This window comes from Mustelus asterias, chromosome 18, assembly GCF_964213995.1.
Source record: "Mustelus asterias chromosome 18, sMusAst1.hap1.1, whole genome shotgun sequence".
In the NCBI taxonomy this organism is placed as follows: domain Eukaryota; kingdom Metazoa; phylum Chordata; class Chondrichthyes; order Carcharhiniformes; family Triakidae; genus Mustelus; species Mustelus asterias.
In genome coordinates, this window is record NC_135818.1 from 3,820,702 (window position 1) to 3,832,742 (window position 12,041).

The following is a 12,041-nucleotide window of genomic DNA, read 5'->3' on the forward strand; positions in this document are numbered from 1 at the left end:
TCAGTAACAAGCCTACAGGGCACTGTCTTTGACAGTGCAGCCTATGCTGAAAGTATAATCTCCGTCGCCTTCCTGCCCCCTTTGTCTCACTCCTCTGCCCTCCCACTAACCGTGGCTGTACTCTTCCTGTGGAGGATGTTTCTCCTCATTGCCACTGGACACAAAATCTGAGCCATGCTCCCATTGCCAGCTGCTGCCATCTTCATGCTCTGTGACCTCCAAGTTGTGTGTGCATGCCTTGCATCTTATGGTCCCTGAGTCCAGAAATGTGATGACCCACTGCATTGCCTAAACCCCTACCGAGCATTCCCCACAACCTGTGCTGACCCGATGGCAGCCGTATGCCACTGGCCAAGTCCCCCTTTGAGTAGTGCTCCCTTTTATGCACCCCCTAATTTGTTAGGTGGCCATGATTGCTTCCTTGCTGTGAATCTTCCTCCATGCACCTGGTCTGCTCTTCTCCTGTCATGCAACCTGGATGCCCTCACCAACATCTCAGTGTGGATGTCAGTGGGCTTTCATTGAGTTATGTAACTATCTTAGTTACACGTTATGGATTGGGCAGTTTCTTGGGACTGTCCTTTCCCCAGGTGGCAGGAAATCTTACAGCGCTCGTACTTTCATCATCTACCCACCTCTTCACGCCTCTGGTGGTTCCTAAAAATCCAGCCCGAGGAACTGAACCTGGACCCTTCCTGGTTCCCTTTTCATAAAAGGAGTTAAGCAAATAGTTATAAAGTTGAGGATGGTAATATAGCTCACTTTAGATAGCAAAGTGGTCGGGCAAAGCTTAAGAACATTGCCTTTGTTTTTGCATAAAGAATTTAGGAGGAGTCAAACATTATTCTAACAAAGGTGTGAACCAAATGTGAAAAGAGCTATTAAAAAAAATGAATTAGAGCTTGTGTAATACAATTGGGAAATATTGCAACTCTTGATGGTGTAGCTTGGCCACATGGAAGAGATGGCAACATGGAAATCAAATAGTGGGATGGAGTAAGCATTCATGATAAGGCAGGTGAGGCATTAAGAAATTAGGAAAAAATCAACAAACAAGCACCTGGAAGCTGGAATCATTAAAAAAACTGATTGAGTGAAGTGTTTATATGAAGAATATAAGGAACAAGATATTCAAGCTTGAAGGTTGATCTGCTAGATGAGGAAGTGTATATATATAATTGGCTTAACAATAAAATTAGTTAAAGGTGGGTACACAAGTATGCAAAATATTAGACAGGGATAGGAAAAAGAGAAATACCAGTCAGGGAGTATTTGCTGGATTTAATAGTTGACTTGTTTAAGATGACGTTGCTGTTTGAAAGACATTGGCAGCAGGAAGACAACTAATTGGAAATTGCTAAAGACCACCATAGCAAAAAGAAGCAATTGCTACAAAATTACTTGCACAAACTTGGGATGGCTGTGGAGCAGTACCGATGGGGGGGACATTTGGCTCATTGTGGCTGTGTCATATCTTTGTTAGAACAATCTATAACTAATTCTACTGCTCTGTTATTTCTTTATGGGATATAGTGGGATGGGATGAGGGTTGGGTGGAGAAAGGGAGGAGAACTGGGAATCTCCCTAGTTATCTTTTCATCATGTTAATAGAATTATGTTGCCCCTGCAGACTTGCCTAAAAGTGTAAACTATTTGCTCTTTGATTACAGGATGAGATGAAAGATGCCTGACCTAGATCTTTTATAGTTTTAAGAGAACTATTGAAAAGGGAATTGGTGTTGACTGCATCTACCTTTTATCCATCTGTTACCAGAGAACTTATGGGGATATGTTCTATGCTTTGCTTACTGCTTATTTACTATATGAAAGATATTGGAAAGTTATTTTGCTTTAACCCAAAAAGAGAACCACATCCTGGTGCTTCATTTAATGCCCTCTTCCTTTGAGTGTGTGACGGCTGTTAATATGAAGGCTGACACTGTATGGTATAGTGGATTAGAAACTTGCCTTTTACTTCTGGGAGCATTAGTTTCTGCTCTGCTAGTTTGTTAGTCATGGCAAATCTTTATATTTCTGCATTGAAGTTGTGAAAAACATTCTATAAATTAAACTTCTTTTTTTAATCCTAATTTTAAAATTGTCCTTTTTGCTCTGGATTCCCTTACTAGGAAGAAGAATTGTTATCTTAATTCCCTTTGTAATTGTAAACACCATTAATTTGCTCATTTTCAATGAACAAAAAGCACATTTATCCAGCCATCCTATCCAACTTGCTTTATCCCAGTTATTATTCAACTTAGGGTAGTAGAGCCATTTGATACCATGGACGGTGGTCATCCCTTCTCTTTTGCAAGTCTCAGATAAGAGTTCCATGCTCAGGATTAAAAACCAGGGCCATCTATGGAACCAGCGGATTTCTGATCGGAATGGTGGGAGAGCTAGAACCTCAAGGAACAAGGGCTGCCTACATGTGGAGGATCCTTTGGGAAGAGGACTTGTGTTCCCGTTAAGAGCACATAAAGAATTCAGTGGGGAACTACCTAATGTATTATTTTCCCATGTCACATTGCTCATTGAAATCAATAATGGGAGGCTCCCATAAACAACTGAAGAGGAAAACACAAAACCATGAGGCATGGAGAACTGAGCCAAGGACCTGCTCTTCGGCAGGGCATTACTACAATTATTCTACTAATCATTCTCTTCCAAGGCTTGGTATATCATTCCTAACGTGGGCCACCCAAATCCAAACACAGTACTTTGAACTCAGGGCTGAGTTCAAACATACCCATTTTCACTGTAGCAGGGGGGGGCATGAATTTCGGGAGGCGACATAACTGCTTGAGAAGGGCAGATAAGGTGTGTAGAACTGTAATTCCCACCCCTTTAAAAATAACAGCCTGCTTGTGTCAGTGGGGGTTGAGAAAAACCTGTTTTAGCAGTTTGTTGACATTGCTCCAAGGGCTATTATTAATGGTTGGCATGGAAGAGGCATGGAGAGTGGGTGATGGGGTGTGAGGGGTTAGGCTAGAGGGCGTAACACTTAAAGCAATTGAGACAGAGTCCCAGAGAACTGCGGTGGACCTTTTAAACAGCCTGTCTTGGCACTCGGCAGCCCTGTGACCACATCTGATCCACCTCCGGGCCAGTGGGCCTGACTGTATCCTGCATGCACCCCCACCCCTTTCCGCAGTGTAAATCTCACCATTCCGGACACATTTTCCCAAGGCAGGTGTGCTGAGTGGAGAAATTTCCTGCTACCTGCCTTGGAAGCAAAAACCTGGCCTATCAGGTGCAGAAGACCATTCTCAATGAGCAATGACCGCTTTTATACTCATTTAATATTCTTTACAAAATTATTACTGTAATGACCTGAGAGAAGGTCTAAGATAGGAAGGTAGAGTTTTTGAATTCTTAAACGGGTGATTCCAGCTCTGTAATTTGACTGCAGTATTTCTGTGGCTTTTGGGCTCTCGTGAATTTGGGAATTACCCTCGTGCCCACGGAGAGACTAATTATTTTTGCTGCAGAAAGAAGATTAAAGTACTGAATCTAGCTGTAAGTTTCAATAGAGGTGACAGGAAAAAGAAGGATGTCGGGGGGGGGGGGGTGAAGAATGTGAGAAGGTCATAGAGTGTGAGATTTACTGGATAGAAGAGACAAAAAAAAGGCCAATTTGTTTTCAAGGGAAGCAGGAAGAGAGAATGGTAAGGAGAGACTGAGACCTTGAGCAAAAGTGTGAGGCATATAGATAAACTGAATAGCTGAAAGCCATCAAAGAGGGGAATAGACCAAATTAGGATGGGTGAGTAGCAGGAATAGATACATAAAAGTTAGCCATGCTTATTTTTACTATAGTATCACTATAGTATTTGAATAATGTGTCTAGAATTAAGAAAAGCAGCAAGATAATTGCAGAACTTGAGCTCTCAATTCTGATAGTCAACATGCACAGCCAAGCCTGTTTATTTGTAGAAAAGAAAATTGAGTGAGTCACAAATTGTTAAAGTGCCGAGAAGCTTAACTGATATAAACAAGCTTATTCTGCCTTTACTATAATCTTAAAACTAAGGGCCACTTGTTTAAAATTATCAGCCCTGAAGTGAAATCAGAATAAACTTGTTTTCCCCTCAGAGTAATTGATATATATATGTATGAAATAGATCTGCGGGAAAAGCTGTATCAAGTTAACTCCTTCAGAAAAGGAGCTGACAAACTATGTGGCTGAGTATTCAAGGTTCAAGGTAAAGGGGAAAGTCACCATAGTCACAATTGACCACAGATTGACTGATGGTGGTTTGACCTGAGGATCACCACACCCTGGGCAAGGTTGAGAATTAACTCCACATCAAGGTTGAGAAGGCAGGGCCTTCATGAATAACCACAGCTGGTACGGGAATTGAACCCGTGCTGTTGCCGTAGCTCCGCATCACAAACCAGCCGTCTAGTCAACTGAGCTAACCGACTCTCCATAATGATAGATATAGATTGAAATGATCAATAGGCTTCAAGCTGCTACTGTGAGGGTTGGGGGGGGCGGGCGCAGTGGGGTGGGTGGGTGGCAGATATTGTCTTTTGTTTGGTCAGTGTCACGGCCAAAAGCTGAATAGTGAGGCTGTGCAGATGACTACGTCTTTTGAACTTTTGTTTCGGGTCACAAGTGCTGTTGATGCGGAGCCTTCGCTCAGGACATGAATTTGCTGGAGTCCATTTACTAAGTTAAATTATACATGCTGTGTGGACAGAACAATATTGATAGATTAGGTAGTCATTCCTCATTCTGGGTGTACTTATAATCTTAAAATAATGCTGATTATAATCTATATCATTCTGATAAGCAAACTATGATTGAATAATAATAATCGATAGTGGTGTACAATTTCTTGAGCTTTACAGAAGCCTATTTAAGCCAGCGTCTACAGTTGAAAAGAATTGAAGATACAAATACCTGAGAGGCAAATAGCGTTTGCAGAATGACCTGTAACGGGAGTGCTTTGCAAAGAACAAAGCAATGGAAAGCTACTTAATGTAAATTTTATAAAGCAGATGGATTTCTTCAACACTATCCAATGTTGACTTGTCTAAGTTACCCTAGATTGTTAAAAAGACACCTCATTGAAGGTTGAAGCTGAAAGCAGAATTTTCTTTTGATTAGCCATTGAAGGTCATGTGATTCATTGGATTGAAAGCAAGGCCTCATTTGGAGATGAATACAGCCACCAATGCTACTTGCAGGACCAATTCTGGAGCTACTGGAACAGGTACCACCCTTTGTTATGTAACATTTTTGGCGCATCTCATGTTCGGTGTGATATTACCAAATTTACTACGAGAAAAACAAGCATGTTTAAAGAAGAAAATCCAAGAAACATTCTCTTCTTCATCTCCACTTCGAGTAATGGGGTGCGGGAATAATACTGGATTTCAGTTCTTATTTGTTTTTAAGACTTTTTCAACCTGAACTCAATAACCTTCCATGTGCTTAGGTTCTAGGTTGGTCTGCTATTACCACCAATGCTGTTTGGATTACTTTTTGAATTGAGAAAGACATTCCTTTTCTCTTGCTAGCTCAGTACTTGTTATAACTCTGAAGGCTCAATCTTAATCTCTAAATTGACGTCCATGGTAGGAGACCTATGACTGATTAAAATGAGTGTCCCCAAGGTTTTCCATTGGAGCTTAGGTGTGCATTATCCAAACTTTTCTGGGGAAATGATTGAATAAAGACTCAGAGTTGATTAAATTTAGAAAAATGCCACAATGCTTTTATTTTCATAATTTCAGGAGCATGAAACAGTAGGAAAAAAATATTCAAAACACTGTACTCTCTTCCTCCCTTGGGAAATTATGTGGAACAATAGATCACAACAATATTCTTTTAACCAAGAGTGGGATTTGAATCCAGCCCAATATGCTGCAATTCATGCCTTCTGCCAATTTTAAGGATTTCACGCGAAATGAGCTGGAGGAGATTTAAGTGGACCTCAGTTCATAGCGTTGAAGGGTCTATAGTTCCCCAAAAGTAAACATTAATTTGGTAATCTCTGTCAGAAGGGCCCTTAGAATTATTGTGGGAAATGAAAAAAATTACAGCACTGGAAGGACACAGTTCAGAATTGTTTTGCCAAAAGAGAAACTTAATTCTGCATTTGGCAGGATTCTATCTCTGTGCATTCATTAATTTGCATTTGATGAAAAAAATGAGAGCTCGCTCCACTGCCAAGCATTGAAATACCTCACCATGATGAATAAAAATGTATAGAGCTAAGCAAAGTGCACCCCATTATCTTAAAAGATGTATAGGTTTGAAATGCACTGTTTCTTTCCACTTAGAATAGGATGAGAATTTAATATTCTCTTTCCTAAGTCTGTGGCTTCAATCAAATAATGCAGAGTTTTGTGAGCATTAATGCTATATAAGAGGATGAATCAATTGTTAGTTGACCACCAATTGATCCTATGACATCCTGCATAAAACAACTCTCAGCCAACCACAATTTTTGATTTCATCTAACCAAAGACAAACCAATGTTATCTTTTAGTCCTTCATCACTTCATCTAAAGGGAGTAATCAGTTTTGTTCTTGACTGTTGTGTCTTTTAATTGTTATCTTGATTAACGTGCAGTAAGAAGTCTCACAACACCAGGTTAAAATCCAACAGGTATTTTTGGAATCATGAGCTTTTGGAGCATTGCTCCTTCCTCAGGTGAGTGGATTAACCTGGTGTTGTGAGACTTCTTACTGTGCCCATCCCAGTCCAACGCTGGCATCTCCACATCAGGTTAAAGTCCAACAGGAATCACAAGCTTTCGGAGCGTTGTTCCTTCATCAGGTGAGTTCTCAGGTGAGCAGCGCTCCGAAAGTTCGTGTTACCAAATAAACTTGTTGGACTTTAACCTTGTGTTGTGAGACTTCTTACTGTGTCAAAACCGGCATCGCCGGCATCTCCACATCTTGATTAAAGTAAGCAGCAGAAAGCTTTGTCACAGAAGTAAAATCTGACACTAATCAAAGAATGGGACCGCACAATACTTGGAGCTAGCAGGGAGTAGTACCTAAAGCAGTGTTAGGCACACTAGGCTTGTGAGTGGCCCTCCTTCATCTCAGTGGGCCACAAGATTGAAATCAGGTTTGTTCACTAACCATGACCCCATGAATAAGATTAGATACATTTAATACATGCCAAATATGTCATAAGTTACAGAACATGCTTACTTATTCATATATGGGCAGCACAGTGGTTAGCATTACTGCCTCACAACACCAGGGACCTGGGTTTAATTTCGGCCTTGGTTGACTGTGTGAAGTTTGCATGTTCTCCCCATGTCTGCGTGGGTTTCCTCTGGGTGCTCCAGTTTCCTGCCAAACTTCAAGGATGTGCAGGTTAAGTGGATTGGCCATGCTAAATTGCCCCTTAGTGTCCCAAGGTGTGTAGGTTAGGGGGATTAGAGGGATAGGACGGGGGGTGAGCTTGGGTAAGATGCTTTGTCAGAGAGTCGGTGCAGCCTCAATGGGCCATAATGGTACCTTTCTGCACTGTAGGGATTCTATGATCATTTATGATTCTATATTAATAGAACTATCAACTTCAAATGGTATGAACAAAATAAATATGCTTCGAATGAACGTGGAAGGAGCACACAGCTCTCACAGTCAATGTTGTGTACCACACTTCGCGTGCCCTTTCTTTACTTGCTTATTACTTTAGTCGTATGGTGAGAAGAAAACTACGTGGATGGTAACCAGCGAAATCTGGCAACCCTGTACGTGGGCAGCAGTCAACAAAATGTCTCATGGGCCACACGCACAATCCTGATGGGCCATATCTGCAGGTTGCCCACTACCAACTTAAAGCAAAATACAAGGCTACTGTGTGAAAACTTAGTAGATTGGATGCATTAGTTACAAACATGTTGTGCTTGGTGGTATGTATGAGGTATGCGTGGTTTATGATTGACTATAAAGTCCATTATACAACTCTCGTTGAGGTTTGCCTGTTTTTACCTTGCATCCTAAACAGATGAACTCTTCTTCATAAAATGGAGGTTACTGAATTGATAATAAAGGTTGATTTATTGCTTTTTACTTCATTCTGTTATGCTCCACAAGCAAAACTACCTTTTATATCTGATGCAAGCTTGTCAGTTGCTACCATTGCTTTTGTTTTTGTGCTGTCTACACGAGAACAGTTGCTCACTTTTTTATCTTCCAGTTTCCTTCCCTCTGGTTTCATTATAATTACAACCTGTCAAGAAAGTGGTAGGTTTGCTCCCAAGCTCTGCGGATGTTACTTTAATCTGGTCCGGAAGAGTTGAAAATAGTTCTTGAATGATTGAACTATGATGAGGGGCAATGAGAGCTCAACCTGTCCTAGTTATCAATGAAATACAGCTTTTGGGGGAAGGCTGGCTGTGGGGGAAAGCATCCAAAACTTGAAAATGTCCATCGAATGGTTACAGAGATATTTTTATTGCCCATCAGGAGAGCAGCATCTAATTACAGGTGATGCTACCATAGATCTGATGCATAATTTTCCCAATTTTTTAATTGTATATAAATTTGTAGGGGAGGGTAGTTTGAGCAGTCTGTCTTGTTACCACCTGGCATAAAATTTACAAGTAGATGACCCATGTAACTACCACTTATAACAAATTGCAGTTTAACATCGCACAATGAGATGCAATCTTGATAAAGTACGGGAAAAGGAATGAACTCAAATTTTTGGCGCATTGTAAACGAATGGTCAAAGGCAGCATGGTATTTGGAAAAATGATCCCGATTGATCTTAATTGTGGCCCTAAGTGAAATGAACCAGATGGATTTTTCATCCTTGGATTTTTATGTTGATTTTTTTTCTCTGTTTAAATATCTGCAGCACATAGCCAAAAAGAATCACAGGTGTGAAAGAGAGGGAGGAGAGTATTCTGGCTGGAAAAATTTATAGAGCCAAATGTTCTTATTGAATTTTCCAACAGACCTTACCATGGCATTTGGGAAATAATTTATTTGATAAATGAGGATCAGTGTTATCTTACGCCAAGGATTATGACAGTGGCTGCAAAATTTACAAACTATCACACATCTTCAATAATTAAGTTATTCTTGACTAAATCCTTTTTATTTTGTGTTTGAGTGCCATTTTTATGCGAGTTCACATCCTTTGTTACATCAGTATCATGGATTGTCTTGAATAAAATGTCGTCCTTTAAGGTTTTGCAAACATATATTGTTTTTGGAGCTGCGTAAGAAATTATTTTTTAAAATTATTCTTCAGTACTTAGTGTAATTTGTGTATTTCCCATAGAATCCCAACAGTGCAGAAGCAGGCCATTCGGCCCATCGAGTCTGCACCAACCACAATCCCACCCAGGTCCTATTCCCATAACGCCACATATTTACCCTACTAATCCCCCTGACACTAGGGTCAATTTAGTATGGCCAATCAACCTAACCCGCACATCTTTAGACTTTCTATCATGGTCACCATCTTCCTCTTTCCCTCCACTTTCCCCTCCAGAAGAAAGAGCTTTCCTGCCATCCTCAGATTCCCAATTATGTTATACAAATTTTGGGAGTGATTGAAGCACGTGTCAAGTACTAGAGCTATCAACTGACAACTTTTCATGAATAATCAATCCTTTTGATTTGCCAGAAAAAATATTTATATAGGATTTTCTGACAAGACATGCTTTCAGTTCTTATTTTGATAACTTCAACAAATGTTAAGTGATTCATTATGCCACTATTCTCATAATTATTTGACCAAATATTTTTTCTATACGAAGGGAACTTGGCCTGAAATGAGCATGGTCCAAAACTAGTGAACCACAGGATGACATCTCCTTAAGCTGGTTCTCAGTCTGTTATATTGCAATAGATGAAACTGATTGTTTTTATTGAGCAGTCTATAAATGGAGCTTAAAAGTACCATTTTCCTACACCAACAGATTTAGTTAGCTCTGCTGTCACGTCCGAAAAGCCCTGTATAAAACTCGTACTTTTTTTGTGTTGGTCCCTTCAATAAATTCCTCCCCTGCAATTTTCTTTTTGATTAAGCTTTTGGCTATTAAGTTGTCGTTTGGGGAAATACATAGACCGGAATCTTACCACCCCGCCCACCACGGGAATCAGAGCGGGCGAGGGGTGGACCATGGAAAGGTCTGTTGACCTTGGGTGGGATTTTATGGTTTCGGGACAAGCGAGGCCATAAAATCCCGCCCCATAGTACATTAAAATTTCTACACAGATTCTGGGCCTTGACTAATAGTACATTTCTAAAGTTAAATAAAATTTAGCTGTCTGCTAAAACCTGTTTTGAGTACATGCCAGTTCCACTGGATGCAATTTTTAGTTCATTCCAAAGTAACATACTGGGTCTTAATAGGACCACTAGATTTTTTCAACGATCCCTTTATTTTCCTTTAAGAGTTAATATTCCATGTTAACCTTTCATTTAAAGAAGCTCTGTCTGAATCAAGAGCTGTTCCAGACAACCGAAAGAAAAGTGCTTCAGTTTGGTATTAAGACAGTTCTAAAATTACTTTTGGCAGGAAAGCAAAGATTTTACCCCGCCCTAATTTCACAGAGTTAATGACAGAATACACTTATCACACAATTAACAACACTGGAGCTACACAATTTCTTTTGTGCTAAGGTGAGAAATGGCACCTCTGAAAATTGGAACTTTTTAATGTAGATGTGGAGACAAGTTAATTACGGAAACTTCTGAGGTTTTTATTTGAAGTTGGCACAGATCTCAATATGCCGAATGAAAGGTTTTTGGAATATCACCTATCTGTTTGGATGTGGCAACTTTATAAAAAGTTGGAGTAGCATTATTTTACATTTGTGGTTTGGCAAATACACTTGGGGAAGGTTGTGAGTGTCAAACTGCTTGAAAAACTGTTCATGCATACCCAGCCTCTGTTGGCTTTATCGGCACTCCATACATGAAGAAATAAAAGGTCATTCTTCTTCTTGTAGTGCGGATGGTTTGTTGACATATTTTGACACACTGGTGTAATGCTGGCAGGGTCTGACCTTAGAACAGCACCATGGGACTGTAGGTCAGTCCAAGGCTGCAGTATTGGCAGGCAGGGTGAAAAAAACCAATCGCAGTACTATTAATTTTCAATCGGAATTGGTGAATGCGTGATACATGTTCAGTCAGCACTCGGAGAAGTGTAGACACACTTTTCAAAGATGTCTTTTCTTAAGACTGTCTCTGTTGCCTGCAATCATGCAGCAGGAAATAGTTGGATGATGTGATAAACATTCCCAGGCCATGAGGCTATTCCTATTATTTGTCATTATAGTATTAATTTCTGCTGCTTGAGCTTTGCCTCAGTTTTCAGTGTCAAAAGCATGGGAATAAGAGCAGATTTCCAAGGCTCAACCACCGTAAGTCAGAGACAGATTTTATATTTGGCTTTTTTAAAGTCTGGGGTAGGCGTGAAGTCCAGTTACGGGAGGTGCATTGTGTTATTGTGAACTAAAGGGGGTGCCAGGTTTCAAGAGTTCACATAATTCTCAAAATAAGTTTGTGGGGGGAGTTTTGCAGTAGTTTGCGTTGGCTGTATTAAAAAATGGTTTAATAATTAAAATATTTAATATAGAAAACTGCTGTACTGAATAAGAAACCCTAATTAGGTACCAAACTGGAATAATTAAAATGCTGTTAATGGCATTTAGCTCAAAGAATTAATCAATTGAATTACATCGAACGTTCAATTCTGTAATCGGAGTACTTACTTAAAAAAAAAGTCATTATTTTATCTGTGGCCTGTTTAGATGTAAGAAAATGTAATTGTGAAGTTGTTAGATATATTTAATTCATCTAAACACGACATGCAGCAAATATTTGTTCAATCGGACGGAGGTTCCTTGTCCATCAAAAATGCTGTGACCGTCACACACGCACATGTGAAATTGGCGATATTTATTACAGGAAGAATTTGGCCAATTTGGTTTTATTTGTTTCCCATTCTGCTAGTACTTGGCTTTGGCCCCACTGTTTATAATACAGTCCTGTTTAGTTGAAGCTGTCACGTGGTACAGAAAACGCCTTCAGCGTCCATCA

The 12,041-nt window shown here is 40.0% G+C and overlaps 1 protein-coding gene across 7 annotated transcripts in view; it reads left to right on the forward strand.

Moving 5' to 3' along the window:
• Positions 1 to 12,041, forward strand: part of cdin1 (CDAN1 interacting nuclease 1) — a 135,663-nt gene that overhangs the window by 82,176 nt on the left and 41,446 nt on the right. For all 7 annotated transcript variants that reach the window (XM_078233278.1, XM_078233280.1, XM_078233277.1 and 4 more), the window contains one exon: positions 5,117 to 5,222. In XM_078233278.1, the coding sequence (XP_078089404.1) occupies positions 5,117 to 5,222 (106 nt within the window). The remainder of the gene's footprint in view (positions 1 to 5,116; positions 5,223 to 12,041) is intronic.